This window comes from Amblyomma maculatum, chromosome 11 (genome assembly GCF_055883805.1).
Source record: "Amblyomma maculatum isolate TAMU_Amacu chromosome 11, ASM5588380v1, whole genome shotgun sequence".
NCBI classification, from domain to species: Eukaryota; Metazoa; Arthropoda; class Arachnida; order Ixodida; family Ixodidae; genus Amblyomma; species Amblyomma maculatum.
In genome coordinates, this window is record NC_139354.1 from 90,890,784 (window position 1) to 90,911,359 (window position 20,576).

The window sequence follows — 20,576 nt, forward strand, 5'->3', positions numbered from 1 at the left end:
CATACAACGAAGATGTACAACTTTCAGATGCCACTTTTATAAGTCTATGTTCATACAAATTCAGAACCCCGGTACACGTAAGAAAAGTAGCATCTTGCGTTGTTTTTTTTAGAGTAGCCAGGTAATGAGAGCATTCCTAGTCATCCAAAAATGATGGTGAGTGACTTAATATGCGCTGTTGCTTAAAAAATTAGAGGCATGCAAGACAAAAGTCGCAGTATTGCAGTTCTTACACTCACCTGGATAAGGCCGCTAAGAAATGTGAGAGCAGTAGCCACACCAGCCGCAGTCTGTGCGGCGGGAATTTCATTTTCTTCATGCGTGATAGAAGATGTATTGATAGCTGGATAACTGTACCGCCTCACGACAATACCTGTCATCAGGGCTGTGACCGGGAATGTGCCTAGAAGTGATGTACAAGTGATTGTTACAGATATTATAAAAGAAAACGATACACATTGCTATATTTTACCGTAGTCTATCCTAAGGATTGTTACTATCACGACAGTCGGCCAAAACGCGTATAAGCTGTGGTATTGTAGTCTACGGGTCATGATATGGAAACTTTATTCAGGTAGCGCTCTCAGTTTCTGCACACTTCTAATGTTTTATAACACAGTGAAGCGCAGAGTGAGATGGGCTCTGATAATTCACGCTCCTGTACATAGGTTAGCGTGTGTGCATATGTGCATGTTAGCATCTGTGTCTGATCTGCAAGCCGCGGCACCTGCCGCGCCGTCGGCTCATAATAGAATTGTATTCTCACTACTTCAAAGCCTATAGACCCAATATAAGGAATCATCTGGTCTATGCCTTTAGTAATTGTGTACCGTACCAGTGTGAAAAAAATACAAGCAGAAAGCAAGAACTGTGGCTGTAGTTGGAAAGGGCAGCTAGGTGGATAAAAGCTTCTTAGCTTCATTTCTTTTACACTCTAGCTGTTTTATTTATAACAAGCCGAAAGCTCTTAAATTTTATTAATTTAGAAAATTGTAGTTTGAGTGCATACCCATAGATACAAAGGGTGAAGTTCCCATGATAGCGTACACAAGTGTCGGATAGAGAGAAGTGTACAGGCCTACCACTGGGTCAACTCCAGCAATGATGGCCGAGACCAATCCTGAAATAACGAAAAAATGTTTTTGCATAAGGCCTGTGTTTGACAGCCACCGTGAAAACTTTATGTTCTATTACAACATTATGCAAATGTAATACAAAAAGCAATACAAAGTTAAGCAACATCAACAATTGCGGAGCGTGGACTGTATTGGCTATGGCAAATTGTCATTTGATTGTCGCGAGTGAACAAAATGGTCTGTTTACCTACTGTGAGCCAGGTTAGTACGGGGGATTTTGTCGGAGTAGATTTGTGTGTGCACAGTTGGCAGTGTTGCGTGATTTTGATATTTTTGATATAATGGCGTAGGACAATAGTGCTTGAGCTGTTGCTAGAGCTTCTCCACTGTCCAGTAGAAATGAGTGAGCGAGGTCCATAAAATATTATTATGAATTAGTAGGAAATGAAAGTTTAAATTATAGGACCTTCCGTTCGATGCCATTGAGGGAGTGCTTGCATACTGTACAATTACAGTTCGATACCAGGCGCGGTTGTTTCTCTAGTCAGCACTGAGGCGAAGGCGGCATCTTTCCGTTCTTGTAGCACCAGAAGTGTTGTTGTTGTCCTCTGAATCGATAGTATATATCCACACAGGGGGATAGACCAAGAATTGTGGTGCGGAAATATTTGTTTTTGAGACGTCAAAAAATAATAAAATGATTCGTAGTGAAGAGAAAAGGGAAAGTAAAATATGAAACACCAAAATAAAAAGGAGAAATCATAGTGCACGCAGGAGATGAACACTGTAACATTTCTAGCTATTGAATAAAAACTGAGAATACTAGACTTGACAGATGCGCAGTTATACATTCCTCGTTTTTTTTAATCACCATCATAGTTAAGCGTTGGTGAGCTTCGCACACCAGATTAAACTACGCAAGGGGTTGTGTGTAGCAAAAGTGAAGGCTATAGAATGGTCCTAAGGAGTGATTTAGGATGAACAAGCCAAAAAGACGCACACAGACAAAACACAGCAGCAGAGAGGGAAGGGACTGGTATGGCCTGCCTCTAGTGCGTGTCCTGTCTGCTGCTCCTTTTTCCTGTCTGAGTCTTTCTGGCTGGTTCATCCTATCCTCATGAAATGCACAAACACAGCCCAGTGACGAACTCTACTAAGGAGTGGTCTGTCATGGTCTCGTGGGTGCATGTTTTTCGATGTCGAATTAACGACTGACGAGTGGATAACTGGTGAGGTCAGAGGCATGACTGCTCTGTGGGTTCATCGTCTTGATCAGTCAGACTGTACCCCCTTCATGGGAACTTTTCTCTTACTCCTCCGAATATTCCGGTCGTGTGCTAGATGCATTGACTTGCCTCCTTAAAACGTCTTCACCTCATTCGCTCACTTGACTTTCTGCCGCCCTCCATTACGCTTTCCTCTCTTGGAATCAATTTCGTTTCCCTTACCGAACATCAGTTATCCTTTCTTCGCGCTACATGTCCTGCCCATGTTCATTTCTTCTTGATTTGCGCTAGAATGTCATTAGCTCAAGTTATTTCTCTGACCCGCTCTGCAGCTTCCTATTTGTTAACGTTACAAATACAACTTTCCTTTCCATAACTCTCTGCGTTGTCCTTAGCTTAAGTAGAACTTTTTTGATTAGCCATCATGTCTCTCCTTATAGTTGATACCGGTAGATGCAAATCTTATATTTCCGCCAACCTTTGCAATAATTATTTTGTTGTTTTAAACAGCCTCCTTCATAAGGTTTTATCACTGTGACTGTAGCGCATTTAACAACTTGTGTTTTGTGTGTTCACGCTTTGTGTTGCGAGACGCGGCTTTATCATTTTCATTGTAAGGTGAGATATGCCGAGATTAGTCAACAAAAATTGCGCAGAGACAGGACAAGGAACAAGCAAGAACATGTACACGAGCGCTAACTTCCAACAGTTTATTACGGACCCCGGGGCGGTAAATATACACGGCGTGGCAATGCATTGCGCAGACGCAGTACGCAGACAGAAGGATCAACAATTATCAATGGTTTCTCAGAAAATTAAGTTCTTTTTGCGATAAACCTACAGACGGTTTTGCAGTACACATGTCACCTAGGCTATCTATGGCTTCAGCTTCGATGATTTCGCGGGTGAGCTTGCTAAGGTTTTTCGTGATGACCTTGCATGCCTCAAAGACAGGTTGCTGTCATAACCTACGTAAAGTCTTCACCGCTCCGGGGTTTAAGAGCTTTCACTATAGATATTAAGGATTTGTTTTATTCATTGCCGCAGGCTAATTTGCTTTTTTGTGTTCAATCCTGCATTCACAAGTTTGAGTCATTCCTTTCCCGAATGCTTCGGGCACGTCTAGCAGTGGCTTTTTGAAACTTTTAATTCTTTATCTCAAGTCCACTTTTATTCATTGGGATGGATCGCCATATCTGCAAAAAAATGGGGTATGCATAGGGTCTTGCATTGCCCCCCTGCTTAGCGATCTATACTTGGCCGAACTTGACAGAGCGCTTTGCAGGCATCTTACCGACTTAAAAGTGACAAAAGTTTTTAGATACGTTCACGACTATTCAATCTTCATTGACTGTGATTCTGGTTCCTTTGAATAACTGGCCACTAATACACTAAATTTTGTACGCACAGGCTTCTCGCCACTAGTTATTAAGCATGAGTGGCCATCAGAAGGCAGTATCCGGTTCATTGACATCAACGTTTTATTTCAGGACGAACAGATTTACTGGAAATATCAGCCATGCGCCAATAAGCCACTGCTCCCGTATGATTATGCGCACTCAAAACTTGTCAAGAGGGGAATTGCAAAGTTATGCCTCTACAATGCCATTAAAAAGTCCCGCCCTCAGATAATGGCAAAAAGTTTTGCCGAACAACTAGAGGGGCTAACTGATGCCGGGTTTACCATGCATGTCCTTAGAAGCAATTCTGAAATCATTGTAAGGCAGGTCTGTTCACCTCTAGAGGTCCCACCTCCTCTTTCCGCAAATAAGCAAAAAGTTGCTGTTATTCCGTACGTTCATGGCTTCTCCTATCTCTTGAAAAATATTATGTGAAAGTCGTTTTTTCAGCTCCTGAAAAGCTGAAGAAACTCTGCAAGTTGACAAGGCCCGGCCCTGCGAAAAAGGACGTTTGTACTGCAAAGCATGTAAAAAAGTTCGTTGAATGTAAGGAATCAATTGTGCATAACATTCCATTGACATGCGGAAACAAATATATTGGTCAGAGTGGAAGGTGCCTGAATGAACGCCTTTGTGAACATCGCTACAATGTTAACGAAAAAAGAAGTGGTTTTCTTGATATGCACTGCAGACACTGTGTAGATTGTGAACCTATCTTTGAGGCATGCAAGGCAATCACGAAAAACCCTAGCAAGCTCACCAGCGAAATCATTGATGCTGAAGCCATAGATAGCCTAGGTGACATGTGCACGGCAAAACCGTCTGTGGGTTTATCGCAAAAGGAACTTAATTACCTGAGAAACCATTGATAATTGTTGATCCTCCTGTCTGCGTACTGCGTCTGCACAATGCATTGCCACGCCTTGTATATTTACTGCCCTGGGGTCCGGAATAAATTGTTGGAAGTTAGCGCTCGTGTGTTACCTTGCTTGTTCCTTGTCCTGTCTCTGCGCTATTTTTGTTGACGTGTGTTACCAACAAGCCCAAAATACCACCTTAGCCGAGATTAGTCTCGAAGGATTGTAGGGGAGCACAACTGCTTCGGTATTTTTCCAGGCTTTTCCGGTATCCCTTGTTTGTCTCGATGTTTTCGCACCGGCTTTAAATTGGGCAGTGCCGAAGGCAAGGGGCATTGTTGGTTCGACGACTAGCAAGCATGCTTGTTGCCATTGCCGCCAAGGGGTCAAGACACTTAGTTCGGTTGCGAGTGCAAATCCTCCCAATACAGAGAAGATTCCAGTTTTGCACATATGTGCCCATTTGTTGTCTGTGGTGTAGTCATCACTGCGTGACGATATACTTTCTTCTTGATTGATACCGGTAAGGTGGTACTCATAATTTTCGAGTGCTTGTCAAATGCCCTCCATCCCAGTCTTATTCTTCCAGTTATTTCCCTTTCGTGGTCCGGATCTGCCGTTACTCTTTCTCTCTCTCTCTTAAGTGGACAGTGTCTGCTACCATTTCAAGTGATTGGTTACCTATTCTAAGCTGCTGCTCCTTTCCGAGGCTGTTTAACACTACCTCAGTCCCCTATACAAACTTTTAAGCCTTACTTTCTACTTTTCCACTCAAGGTCATCAATTATTATTTGCAATTTGACCCCCGAGTTGCATGGCATTGAAATATCACCAGTGAATCGCAGATTACTGAGGTAGTCTCCACCAACCTTATTCTTGACTGCCCCTATTCCAACTCTGTGCATACTTCATTTAAGCAAGCTGGAAATGCTGATGGGGAGATTTAATTGCCTCGCGTCCTAGCACCTTTAATTTTGAGGATTTTATTACTTTCTTTATCTGGAACTATGGTTGCTGTACAGCCACTAAATATTCTATCCAGTACTTTCACATATGACTCATATACACCATGAATTTGCATTGGCTGAATGACTATGAAGGTTTTACTGACACAAATGCATTGTTGTATTGACGAATGCTATGTATAGGGGATGGTAATCTTCCGAGAACTTTTCTATCATCTGTTTGATGGTATGGACCTTTTGCTTGAAACCTGCTTTAACCTTTGGTAGATTGAATGTCTTGAATAGTTTTCCTAGCAGGGTGCAAAGTAAAGTGGCTGACTGTCGGGGACTCTCCTGCCTGTGGAAACGGTGGCAAGTATGCTGTATAGCGCGTCTAAAGAAGCACACGTTTATAGAATCTTAGGGCCAGACGCTTTTCTTTTCGTATTGTAATAGTGAGACCAGGGAGGTGATTTTAGGCTTCGCCTATAAAGTTGCTGGTTTTCTCTGTTTACGTTGGCTTAAAGGTCACTTACGTATCGAGGTGCACTGCGAGGCTAAAGAAAAAGGTCTAATGCCTACGGTTGTGCTGTAATCGTTGTATAAACAGCTGATTCGTCTTTAGGGTGGTGTAGTGTGAAATGCAGCCGTGTTTTTTATTTCTGTGTTTGTCGCTGGTGACATCATATTGCACGTACTGGCATCGAAGTTGAAAATATAATGGTACCGATGCGGTTTCCTTTCTCGTATTTAACATCGCAAAATTACCGAGTCTGTGATAGGCACATAATAGAGGGCGCCGAAAATTTATGAACATCTGCGCTTTTATGTGCACACATTACGCAATCCACAATTATGTTTGTATGACATCCATCAAAGTTCCTGTGGTGCGCTTGGTATCCAAACTCGGCTCAGTAGAGGAGTACCTCAGCTAATGACTTGCTTGACTGTTTTGTGAAAATGTTAGTGGCACTTTGTTAGGGGACAATTGTAGCTGACAAAGCTGTCATTCTACCTCATTGGGCGCTTGCTGCAGATGATCTTAAAAGTCGAGTGCCAAGTCATTATTTTTTCTAGTGGTCACCTTGTTGGTAGCCAGCATATGTCTTATTTCAGTGCTCTGGTGAGAGTTTTGGGTGGTGTTTTAGACCCATTGTAAAAAAACATAGGCCAACCATTGTCCTGGATGTGTCGACGCCGCCAAGATGCATAGAGGCCTGTGATCGAGCTTATTCCGTGGGCAACTTATGCCGTTGAGGAAAGCTCGGGAGTAATTGTACAGTTGAATTCTGCATCCGAAATTTTGCAAGTATTGTTTAGAATGGCAGAGTCGTGTGCGTTGTCGGACGCACATTTATGGTCAGGTGCATGTATGACCTTGACATTTGTTCACTTCAATTGTACTAACGTTGGTCGTTTGCGTTGCAGTATACTACGCCGGAGGTGAACAATTAAGTGCAAAAATTGAACATGGGGCGCGGAATAAATTTCGGGCCTCTGCAAATATATCTCGGTTGGCTCTACATGTCTCATAATTGGCCAATATATGATGAATGGTAGATCAGTATTTGGCTGGCCTCGATGTGAAGGAGGCACTGGATCTTTCTTTTCAGCTTTGAACGGCTTAGAGGCAGTTGTAATACAGTTCAGTACACAGAAACGCAACAAATGTGTGATGCTTGAGTAGTGGCGGTGATGAATTCCTTTTACACCATCCCAAAGCTACTCATGGTTTGAGATACGCTGTAGTGGATGGCTCTGGAAAATTTGACCACTTGGGGTTTTTAATCTACCCTGACAACGCACAGCACACGGCACCTTGCTTTTCGCCCTCATTGAAAAGTGGCCGTCGCGGCTGGGATACGATCCCGCATCTTGGGGCCCAGTAGTCGAAGGCCTACACACTGCGCGAGAAAACCTTCCTCCCTAATCTGCAAGGCCCTGTCCTCCCGTGTTTTTACACAAACAAGTTCATCCACACAAAATCCGCAGGATGCCCTTTACGTTTCGTCAAAGAGGCCTTGCCAAGCCTTATTATCCGGTCTGGGTACAATATAGAAAAATCCTCCTACCTTACCTTTAATACCCATTTTCCTATTTCCAGAGACCAAGATGATAATATGCGCCGAGAAATTTTTTTACTATCTTGCTTATGGTGAGTATTATTATTATGGCAGAACTGGGAAAGAACAAATTTCGGAAAGTTTGCACTTGCGTATCAGAAACGACTCCTGATTATTATGTTCTCCTACGCACGCATTTTTTCCCCCGATGCAATTGAATATATCCTCTATATTTCACTGTAATATCGAAAAGAAAGGACCCAAGGAAAATCAATCGAAGAAACAAAAAGTGCCATTGTGACTGCTTTTTCCAGGAAAACGAGTGCTCGAACGCAACCGTACAGGCATCGGATGTGTCGAGGAGTAGTTTACTCTAACGGTATTTGCCACACGCGTGTACAGTTCTTTATGCATATATGCGGACCATCACTCTCGTGCACAGCACTACACACTATTATGGGCGCTATTATGAGCACCATACACTATTATGAGGAAGAATAAAGTAGACAAATTCTGCAGGGATGATTCTAATGTATAATCACAATCTCCCCACAAACCTGTTAACGCAAGACTACGCAAAGAACAGGGAAAAGCCATCCCGACATGCTCCTCGATGTGAACCGGTCATCAGCCAGCTGCAACTCGAAGAAAATTCCCGAACCTTTCCTCACATCTCCCTTGCAAGGCCATCTGATACTCCCAGCGACCATAGGTTATCTTGCCTTCGCTTTGCATGCCCAACTGCGTCAAATTATTTGCAGCCCGCTTCGGATCCAGTGAACGTGTAAGGCGCCGAGTACGGACATAACGAGACTACTAAATTTTTCACACTGAAAGAGCAGTGGAATATATTTATTCTTTGTTTGAAGAGAAACTGGCAGCCACAGCTTCTAAGAGTTCTTATGCAGGCGTTTAAGAAACAAAAAAATCTTCCCCATTCTCCACATCAGGAGGGCCACTGAAGTTGCAAATACAGTGAGACATGTTATCTTTGAGCTCTTGCAGGGGATCGAAAGCGAATATCATCTTTGGATATTCATTCGATGTCGCCACAGAGTACGAGTAATGAAAGGCCGAGTAAATTCCCTCCGTTCTAGTACTACCTATGTGACAGCCTCCTAAGTCAGAGCTCGAATGTCCTTTTTCGCCAAGCTAACGCTTTTTTAATCAAATTTTGCATTTATTTCAAAGCCTCCGTGAAGTGAAGATGAGATAAAAAAAAAACAGAACCATCGTTACATTTTAGCGTGAGGCAATGGTGTTCTAAACTCTTACGATTTCTGTCGCTACCCCTAGTCGACAGGTCGTCGGGGCAGCAAAGGGCACGCAAGCGCCATTTGTGGTGATAATATTTGAAACTGAGAATCATCGTTTCGAAACTAACATATCGAAAAAACTACAGAACTGTGTCAAAAATACGACAAAATATTCTGTAGTTTTGTTGTAACCATCAGATTTTTCTGTAGTTGTGTAGCACTTTTCTGTAGTTCTGCTGTTTTTCTGCAGTATATTTTTGTTGTGTATAGTTCTGTAGCACTTTGCTGTTGTAACTACAAACATTTTCGATGTTACTAAAGAATGTTCTGTTGTCACCACCGGTTTCCCGTCAAACACCGCACAGAAATTCTGTCGTAACATCAGAAAATTTTCCGTAGTTCTTTCCGACTGAGTAAAACGCGAACTATTTACAATGTGTAGTATTTGCAAGTGACATTTGAATGTTGCCGATTTGATTTAAATAGTGCGATTAAGAATACGCAAACAAAGTGACACCACACTGCATCTGATATATATCATTAGAGTTCTGATTGTGTCGCCGTTGCATAAACGACTGGACGTTCACCTTTGGGTCTATTGTTAAGCTGGGCGACATGAAAGAGATAAATATTTGCGTAAGACACATAAGTGGCTGCACTAAATGTGCGTACGGAAGGGGGAGGGAGGTGTTATATAGCAGTAGTTTACCAATTGTGTACCTTTGATGGCTTTGAACGGCACTTTCGCGAGGTTACTATCTCTAGAATTGCTTGTTACGACAGCATGTGTACTACTGCGCGAGCTTCTCAGTGTTATGATTTTCATCTCTTTCTTCATATCACTCCATTAAGTAGAGGGCAGTGCGCTCAGTACACATTGCACAGTGCGCAAAGAGTGTTGAAAAAAGTTATCATAAATTCATGGGAGTTTAAATGTTGCATGCAAAGTTGAGGTGTCTCTGAGAGTTTAGGCGTAGCCAAAAAAAAGCCGCTTTACAATTTAGCTAAGGACCCCTACACAAGTATCTCAGCGCTCTTTTGGCGTGGCTTAATATGAACATGCATATGAGGACGTGATTCGCCTTACCGAAAATCAAGTAACTGAAATATATATTGTAAGGAAACGCTGAAGAGAGAAAAGAGGAAGTGTGAGGAAGAAGAAGAAGCTCACAATCTGTTGGTTAGCACACCAGGCTAAGGTGAATAAGTGCTCTGTGAATAAACTTTAATAGTATGGTGGCAGGTGCTGCAACGATCACGATGGATTCTTCTCTATCGAGCCGACGACTCGCCGGACGTCCCACGTTGACCGTGACAATAATCCAAGACGACGACGCACGACAGCCAGACCCAGCGATACTAGCTTGGCAGCATCACAGTGAGCCGCGGACCTTTTCTGGCAAGGCTGACGAAGATGTAGATGAGTGGCTCACCAGCTACCAGCGGGTGAGCAAGTACAATTGTTGGGATGCCACAGTCAAGCTGGGTAATGTTTTCGTCTTGGCCACAGCACTGATATGGTTCGAGAATCATGAAGCATCCTTTAACTAGCTGGGGCCGCATCGAAGAGGAGGTTCGCAGTTGTTTTGAGGATACCACGGCAAAACGATAATGCGCTGAGCAGACTTTACTGCAGCGCGCGCAAGTGCCCGAGGAAACATGCAGGACGTACATTGAAGAGGTCCTAAAGCTTTGCAAAGCGGTGGATTCCTGCATGTCTGAGGAAGAAAAGGTTGGTCACCTCCTAAAGGGCATCGCTGCGCACGCGTATATTTTTTTTTTATCACAAAAGATAACCTGGATTCTCTCACGTCTGTCACCAAGCACTATCGCACGTTCGAAGCTTTAAAGCTGCGTCGCATAACCCCGAAATTCGGTTGTTTGCCTAATGTGACCACTGTTGCAAGAGGGGATTTTCACGAGCATTCTCACGAGCCTCCGAATGAAGCCGAATGATTCGCCATATCGTCCGTGATGAACTTTCTCGCCATCCAGATATTGTGAGCCGCAATGCAGTCTCCTGTGACAGCTGTTCCCTCCAGGCAGCTCCAATCCAGCGCTCTACTTCTCGGGGTACTACCGCTCACACTCATCTTGTCCGTGGACCCCGGAACGGCTCATACGGCCCTGCCCTCTACCTCGTTCCAACCACAGCCCTTCACTGCCTCCGCAACAACACCAGTGGCAGGACTTTGCCGATCGCTTTGATTCGTCCTCCAAGGACTATTATTTGGACCGTGCTCGCAAACCATCAGTATGTTATCGCTGTGGTATGCTCGGCCACGTATCCAGATCCTGCCGCCAACGGAACTAGGTTCCATGTTACCAGCGGCAATGGTCGAACCACCTATATAATGTGAGTCCAGGATTCCGTGACCAGACCTTTCTACCCTCTTCGGGCTCCTACCGGTATGCACCACCAAGAAATTATCTCCAGCTTCTGACCGCAGCCTGACTCCCCCTGCTCGCCACTCCCGACGTTCGCCATCTCCTCGCCGCCTCTCGCCACCACCGGGAAACTGGCGTTTGCGGCCGATGAAGGTGCGGTCGCCAGGCCATCGCTGCTGCCAATTCCTCTGCCTGTCTTTATGCTAAAGAACCGCCTGGAAGTGCTAGTGGTAGGTATTTGTGTTATGGCCTTAGTGGATATGGGTGCTACCATTTCCGTGATGAGCTTAGACTTTAAGAGTTGCCTCGGCCGTAAAAGTATGTTTGGTCGGGACAGAACTGTCATATTTCGTGTCATAGGTGGAGAATCGCTGATTCCACTTGGTATTTATTATGTAAATGTAGCGATTGCTGGCCATGTGTTTAGAATGTAATTTACAGTGCTTCCTCGCTCTACGCATGACGTTATTCTAGGTGTAGAGTTTTCACAGCAGTGTGGCGCAACTCTCGACTTTAACAGTGGCGGGATATCAATAAGCCCTAGCCTTCGATCGGCCCTCATAAAAGAACCGCCGCTGACGCCCCAGGCATTTTCTGTCTTGGAAGATACCACACTTTATTCTTAGCCAAAAGGATGAGAAGGAAGATACCGTCGTTCAGGCAATGTCCGCCATCTTCATCCTAGTTGTATCCTCGGGAGCTGTTTCCAATGCCTTTGACGCTGTGGCGGAACCCGCCTTTCTTACCGCACGAAAAAGAATGTGTTGGTGCCTCGCAGCGTTGTTCTAGTGAACGGGGCCATGCCATGGCTTGGACTGTCAACCATTCCAACGAATCTGCCGTCATGTCGCGTGGTTTGAAACTCGCTGACTTCGAAGAAGAACACATTCGTATGCACATCGCCGCGTTCAGTGACGGCGTTGCTCGTTCAACTATAGAGCCTGATCTTACTGATTCCCAGTTCCAGTCAATGATAAACGAATCGCTACCCACGAGCGACCGCCGGATATTGATGAACGTTCTTGACAAACATGTGGATGTGTTCGACTTTGCTCGAGATCAGCGAAAAACGATTCCACCTTCCCGCACCCATCACATGATCGACACTGGGTCTGCACAGCCGATTAGACAGACGCCATACCGTGTCTCACCTTCTGAACGCAAGATAATTGACGAATAAGACCGTGATATGATGCAACAGGGAATTATTCAGGAATCATCTAGCGCGTGGGCCGCCCCTGTGATTCTCGTGAAAAAGAAAGATGGCACATGGCAATTTTGTGTCGACGATCGCCGCCTCAGCACTGTCACGAAGAATGTTTATCCGCTCCCGCACGTTGATGATGCCATTGACTGCCTCCATTCAGCTTCCTACTTTTCTTCTGTTGATTTAAGGTCCGGATACTGGCAGATCCCGATGCATCCGAAAGGCAAAGCGAGACTGCGTTCATGACTTCAGATAGGTTATATGAATTTAATGTAATGCCTTTCGGGCTAGCAACGCTCCGGATATCTTTGAAAGATTTGGACACTTTTTTTCGTTGACTGAAGCGGCAAATGTGCATGTGTTACCTAGATGACGTGTTGATTTTCAGGAGGACATTCACCGAGCATAACAGCCGTTTAGCTGTTGTCTTTAACTGCACGGAGAAAGCCGGTCTTGCGCTGAACTCTAAGAAGTGCCTCTTCTGTGAACGCCAGGTTGTTGTGCTTGGGCAAACTGGTTGACAAAGATGGTGTTAGGCCCTACTCACGAAAGATTGAAGTTGTCAGCTGCATCAAAGAGGCCGAAATCTGCGAATAACTCAGAAGCTTCTTGGAACTTTGCTCTTACTTTCGGCGCTTCATCCCAAAGTTTGCTGACGTAGTTTACCCGCTCACGTGCCTCTTGCAGAAAGATATTCCTTTCAAATGGACTCCCGAATGTGAGTCTGCTTTTTTCCAGCTCAAGCTTCTTCTTACCTCGCGGCCCATACTATGTCATTTCAGCCCGACAGCTCCCACTAAACTCCACGCTGACGCCACTGGCATCGGCGTTGGTGCTGTACTCATACAATGGTATAGAGGGAATCAACACGTTGTTGCTTATACCAGCCGCACCCTCAGAAAGTCTGAACGCAATTATACGTGACAGAGCAGGAGTGCCTTGCCGTCATTTTCGTCGTACAGCGGTTCTGCTCGTACCTTTAAGGGCGGGCTTTTAAAGTCACCAATGATCACCATTCGCTTTGCTGACAGGTGAATCTGCGCGACCCCTGCGGTCAGTTGGCCCGCTGGGCATTACGCCTTCAGGAGTTCACCTTTACAGTGTCGTACAAAAGTTGTCGTCAACCCGCCGACGCTGACTGCCTCTCGCGGCTACCTTTCGCTACTACCCTCTCTGAGACAACTTTGACGACTATCTTGCCGCCTTTTCCGTGCAATTTCCGGATCTTGTTACATTCCAGCGAGAACAACGAAAGGATCAAGACTTAGTACCACTTCTGAAGAAGCTGGTGATCCAAACCCTTTCAATATTCGCGATGCTTTGCTCTACCGGAAAAATTACTCGCCTGGCGGTGCGCGCTTTTTCCTCATCGTTCCGGCTAGCCACTACTCTGTTCTGCACGCAGTGAACGATGACGTTACAGTTGGGCACGTGGGCTTTGCCAGGACGCGAACATTTCTACCGCCCAAATATGCGTCGAACGACTCTGCGCTACGTGAACTCCTGTGTGCAGTGCCAGCGATTCAAGCTTCCCTCGACTCCTCCGGGCCGCTTACATCCGGTGACGCCACCGTCAACACCATATGAGCAAGTGGGTGTTGAGCTTATAGGCCCGTTTCCCCGCTCTTCTGAAGGTCATCGCTGGGTCATTGTGCACGTTGATCATCTCACGCATTACTGTGAAACTGCCGCCATCCCTTCCGCCACCAGAGCTGACATCTCTTTCTTTCTTCTTCACACTGTCCTGCGGTTTTGTATTTGCCAATTGCGTCACTCTACGCCGTACCACCCCCAGACAAATGGCCTCGCTGAACTTACAAACCGGACACTGACGAACATGCTTGCGATGTATGTCGACTCTCAGCACAGGAACTGGGATGACGTGCTTCCGTTTATTACATATGCCTGTAACACCTCGAAGCATGAAACAACTGCTTATAGTCCATTTTTTCTCTTTGCACGTCCGCCTCGATGTTCTCTCGGCACCCATTTTGTCGTTCTCTTTTTACACCTAGCCTTCTGTTTCAAGCACCCTCTGCCGCCCTGAAGAGGCTCGTCGGCTAGCAAGATTATGCACTCTAGCTGCGCAGGACCGCTCTAAGCAGCGCTACGATTCTCGGCATCTTGATGTATGCAACCTTTCTGGCGACTTGGTATGGCTCTGGACGCCTCTCCGCAAGCGTGGTTTGTCCCAGAAGCTGTTGCCGCACTACACTGGCCCATTTATTCTGCTCACACGCATCAATGACTTGAATTACGTGGTGTCTCGCCAATGTTCTCACGGCCGCCCCTCTCGCAAAACACAAATTGTCCATGTCGCAAGAATGAAGCACTAACACTCTCGGGACTCAGACTGACAGCCCTGGGGCTTCGTCTGCGAAGGGGCAAATGTTAGGCAGCGCTAAAGAGAGAAAAGAGGAAGTGTGAGGAAGAAGAAGCTCACCATCTGGTGTTTAGCGCACCAAGCTGAGGTGAAGAATTGCTCTGTAATTATATATATATATATATATATATATATATATATATATATATATATATATATATGTATGTGTGTGTATGTATGTATGTATGTATGTATGTATGTATGTATGTATGTATGTATGTATGTATGTATGTATGTATGTATGTATGTATGTATGTATGTATGTATGTATGTATGTATGTTACCTTAAGTTAAGGAAAAAACTTTCATAATGACATTGAAAGAAACAAATTACGAAATAGAGGCTCTACTAATGACATACGCTAAGTAACTCCTGGCTTTCGTCGTATATAAGTGTCTTTTCTGCGTATTGGCCAAAGCATTTCCGCTGATATTATTTACTATAGTTTGTCTCAACTAGCCCGACAACATGGACCTTGGATTCGGATATTACTTATCGTGTGCTACAAGCCTGTAAAAATAAGCCTACATGTATTCGCTATGAAGGTAATTAACTATAAGTTAGGAAATCTGCTCATGGCCGGTCTCGACTGCACTGTAATTTCCTTTACCATCGGCAACGTTATGCCGTAGAAAATGGCAGTATTATAAATTCAATTTTTGAAAATCGCTGCATTTTCAAATTAGGCACATTATGTAGTCGTGTGAATAATTGCAGTATGAGCGTAGTTTCTCTCTAGGGTGAGCGGTGTGGTTAACTACATCATCCTGCACTCTCTTAAGGTATAGGAAACTGGTCGCGAGCTTGTCGCAAAATGGACAAGTTCCTTGTTTTTAAAATATTTTGCTCTACTGCTCTTCACCTTCTAGACACGGTGATGGTGCTTGGGGCGAGGGAGATAAATTTTATGTATTTACGAAAAAAAATTGAATTCATGGTCTCGTTTCAGTAATCTAAAGGCGGAATGGGTCCCCACAAAAAGAGGAATGAAATATAGAGCACAAATTTGCAGAGCATACCAGCCTACCCCCTCCCCCCCCCCCCTACTTTTTTTTCGTCTGAAACTCATCCAGGGTATTTCTACTCGCCGAGGTATCTTTATTCTGACACCGTTGGAAGCGTTGCGATGTCAGCAATCTTATCAGAGTACACGTTTTGGCACTTTAGCCACTCCAGACTTCTCGCCCACTTGACACCTGCGCTGAAAGGAGATAACACGCTCAGACGCACTGGACAGACCTGCCATCTCCACTTGCTTGTAGCAAAGTTACTACATATTTTCAGAGCAGACATTTGCACAATAAACAATATACACGAGCAAATTCGTTGTAATGAAGTTGGGCATAGTTTCTTTGTATCATGGTGGTTCCTCTGCAGGTAAATAATTACTCTTGAAAAAAAAGATATTTTTGATTAGATGTTTTGCTCTGTTCTTTTTTTTTGGCACACAGAAAAAGTTGCGTAGAAGTGCCCTTACGTTGACGATGGCTTCCATAATTAGTGCTGTGTTTTCTAACGCGACGAATCACCGCTAATAGGCCGTAACCCAGACGATCAGAGATGGTGACTCGAGGATGAAGTTTAGGGTTAATGCGGCGGAGGTAGAAGGTTCTTAACGCGAAATGTCTTTTGAGACGCGAGGTCATTCGAATTGGTTGGTAGGTTGGTTCAGGACATAAAACGCAGCAAACGTACAGCATAAAAAATTGGAGGATGCGTATGCTTTTCCTATAAGGGTTCAACGTAACAGCGTTATTGGCACCATTCGCATCAGCTTCCCATGCTCTTCAACTTCACAATGACATACTTCCCATGACACACTACTCCTTTCTTTTCAATCGCAGGGTAAAATTTTACTCCCGCCTTGCTTTTATCCACCAATCAGATAAGATCCATTTCGTTATTTCTTCCAGCTTAAAGTGTATAGTCTGTTTTTTCTCCACTGTCCTTAAACCCCAATGATTTGAAGACGATGCATGGATGTATAATTATTTGAATCGGGCGGCAGCTCACGACATTTTTGCAGCAGTGCCGTACAATGAAAGAAATTTTCCAGTGAGCGCAGCATCGCAAAAGTTTAGTTGTTTCCTTGCATTTTTCTTATTTTCACATTACAACCACAACACCCCCACCAGCGTTTTTGTGACACGGGTTGCTTAGTGCTATCGTGTTAAAAGGAAGGCAATAACTGGCATTTATTTGCGGACATAAAACGTAGATTCTGACACTTAGAACCCCAAAGTTCTGCGTCAGGTATGAACGCCAAAGGGAAGGAATGTATATAGAATGAGGTAGACAATACTCTAACAATAATCTAGACAATGGTGTAGATTTTTGAACTTTTCGCTTCACAGCTCCAACCACATCAGCGCAAAAAGAAGTGCAAAACAACTGATAGAAACACCACCACCTCTAACCACCCTAGCAGTCCTGGTGCTCCTCCCTTTTCTTTTGTTATCGTCTGTTGTTGCGCTACAGTGTTCTAAATTGAGACTGGTGAATTTTTTGTTATCTATAGTGACATATCGCAGATGCCACGCACTTCTTTTTGTTTCCATCGAAATGCGAGCAGCGGGAATTCGTTTCCGCGGTCTTGAATTAATCAGATGAACTCCGAAGCCGCTAAACCCCCTAAACCAGCTTCTTCAAGACGTACTGTGACCGCCTGCTATAAAAAAAAAAAAAGCAACGTGAAAATAATTCTGACTACCTTGAAGCACAACTACAGGTAACGGCTGTAGAAATAGTTTTGTTGGTGTATCCTGACTTCACATTACAACAAGTTGTTAATCTACGAAGCTCGAATAATGTATTGTTCCTACGGCGGTTTTGCGTGTCCTCTGAAATGCTTCGTAATTATGCGACAACTACGTCTGATTGGCAAAAAGGTAAAACATCATTTTGCTTACGTAAGCCTTTATTCTTTCCTGTTCTTGTCTTCTTTTCTTCATTTTTTGCTTGCTTAACTATGGACTAATTCAATTCTTAAGAACTTTCATTAAAAATGGCGTTGGTTACATCTCATTGGTTACATCTTATTGCAAATATGAACGTTCTCTGCATTATAAAATGTATTATGCCTGTATAACGTCCAAAAGGGCGAGCTGAGGAGCGATGTTTCCTTTACACAATCATCTTAGTAAGAAAAACCTAAAACACATAACGTAGGCCCTTCTTCTAATCAACACTGTGATGTCGACTGGTCCGGAAAATGTACTGTAAGAACAGCTGCGTAATGTGATATGGTTGTATAAAATTAGTCACTGTGTTCGTTTCCCTATATCTCTATAAGGCAAGATATGTTTATAAGGAGGTGTATGAAAGCGTATATACTGGGTGTGGCAGCTAGAGTGAGCCACCATTTGTGCCATTTATCTTGATTAGGTAACCTCGGTGCGCAGTAAATAGATGTTGTTCGGCACACTTAGACGTAGAATAGAGGTCGTCATGCCCTACGAGGAAAATTGAGTAGAAAGGCTGTGAACATGACTAGGAGTGTTAGAGAAGATGCGTTATAGCGAAGTTAATATCAAACGTGCAGCCTCAGCAGGGCTGCTTGCGTTTTGAGATGCATGTCGTAGTAATTTATACGAAAACGGATTAGTCACAGCAGTCTGTAATTTGCTGTACATTAGAGGTGCGTACAACAAGGAAAATTGATTTAAACTTTAAGGCATACTCACAATCTTATATGATTTCGAGGACGCTCGAGTAAACTAATTAGAAGAGGCAGGCAGTGGGCGGGCGGGTTATTTAGTCGAAACCGGTAAAAAACAAAGCCCTCAGGAGGTGTAATTCAACAGGTTCTAAATACCTCTGCCCCCAGTATAGTCGAAAGGATCAATAAACTGTGGAACGGTTAGAAAGGAGTAAGCGCCGTAAATAATGCTGTGCAAAGCGGTAACCGCACTTCTAATAGGGTTTGGGAGCTCAGTAGACAGAGTAGTTACTTCCAGGCTTCTCTTAAGAGGTCACTTGTAAGGACGCAGAAGACAACACGAATACAAGAAATACCGCTTCCTAGCAAAATTGAAGCCATTTTGGGGTAGGCATGTGTTGAGTTTCGTCTTTCCCAGACGCCGTGTTTTAAGGCCCTTGAATATCTACAATATTAAGCATGCGCAAATTCCAAGTTCATGCAACAACATGCATTGCCTACCGCCAATATATTGAGTAACTAAATCTGAACTGTTTTTAAAACAAGCTGTATACGAAAAGAAGATAAGTGTGGCGTTATTGCTGTTTTGTAGCTACGTGCAGCAGTCTACTGACTTCTTACGACAATATTTCTACCGCCGGGGAGTAGGAGGTGGAGGTCACAATGAGTGCTGTTAGCCGCGTGGCTCGGTAAAAGAAATGAACCATACGGAGCATAATTTTTAGATACATAAATGCTGCTTCGTTTTTTTAAATGCCGCATGCGAAACCTGACATCAAGGATGCACTGACCCCCCAAATATGGCAGTGGGAATCGACAGCCCGTAGGGTCAGTTACTGGTATGACATAAGTGAGATGCATACAATTAAAAAAAAAACGTCGCAGTAAACGCGTTACAATGAGTTTCAATTAAAAAGACTATCTCTGAAAAAAAAACATGAGGTCAATAGTTTAGGTATAGAAAGCATTTTGAGCCACGAGCAAAGCTCCTGATGTCAGAGCCACTGGATTCATTAACACAAAAAAAGCTGGTGCCAGTCTCCTTGTCTAAAACATTTTAAAGCATTAAGAAAAGGCGTTTGTATACGGGATCAGAATCACCATAAAAACCTGCGAATGGAACATAACGATGTCTGTGAGGTCACCTCCAGCAATACCAATGCCCGGATTATGTGAAGTCAAGTTGGCAGAGTGCAGTTTATCGCACAAGCTGACGCAGTTTGTAGTCACAGAGATCAGCGCAGCTAGATCACAAAGTGGTGACATCATTCACTTTTGTCGAGTTTCTTTGACAAGTTAAAAACAGCATGAAAGCCTTCAAGAATCGCCATTTCTGGTTAAATTATTGTTATAGGACGGAAGTGTCTAAATAAAGATACAATATATAATAACAGTCTCCCAGTGCGCACTATCTGATCTACCAATAACGTTTTGGTTGATGAGCTGAATATTCTGATTATATAGTTATCCATTGGGCGCCTACGGCCCCTCATTTAAGACGAACTGCTCTACAATAGCACTCACGCTACTCTGTCATACTGCCGTGCTTTTGTATCATGAACGACGTTAATATAGAAACGGATGACTCCTTGTTGTGAGTGTTTTCAAAAAGACCTGAAACGAATTTACGCATAAGCATAAATAATTACATTCTGCCATGCAGTCGCAAGAACGCCGGCTTTAATTGTCGTCGCAACGTAGGCAGAGGGTGGCGCTGCGGTCGCCGAGATGTGTGGACGTGATCCAATCGGCTCCGTCATCTTCATATGATTCCGCAGTGATTTCTGTCGATTTTTACCGAAGTTCTTGCACCAGCAGTTTCGTGAAGTGGCAGGGAATTCGTGGATACCTGATTTTGAGGTGGGTCTTCATTTTTCAAGAATCTACAAGTACGTTTCTACCACGTGAACTCCGCCGCCGAACTAAGCCTAGGCGTGCACGCCAGACGCTAGCGCTAGCCAGAAACGCGCTAGCTCGGCGAGACGCCAGCAGCCCTTCGTGCTGGGTGCAACACGAAGAGAATGACAACCGATGAAATGGATAGCTCTGCGGAGGATTTACCACAAGCGTCGACTACAGAAGACGACACGGGTTGGAAAGTGGTGACCAGCCGGAGA

At 44.2% G+C, this 20,576-nt stretch overlaps 1 protein-coding gene across 1 annotated transcript in view; it reads right to left on the reverse strand.

The window, feature by feature from the left end:
- The window catches only part of LOC146174380 (solute carrier family 26 member 10-like), a 60,507-nt gene that overhangs the window by 32,583 nt on the left and 7,348 nt on the right, over window positions 1–20,576 (reverse strand). Inside the window, exons 2-3 of the mRNA XM_084584560.1 lie at window positions 1,010–1,120; window positions 240–403 (exon numbers count right to left, since the gene is read on the reverse strand). Of these exons, the coding sequence (XP_084440686.1) occupies window positions 240–403; window positions 1,010–1,120 (275 nt within the window). The remainder of the gene's footprint in view (window positions 1–239; window positions 404–1,009; window positions 1,121–20,576) is intronic.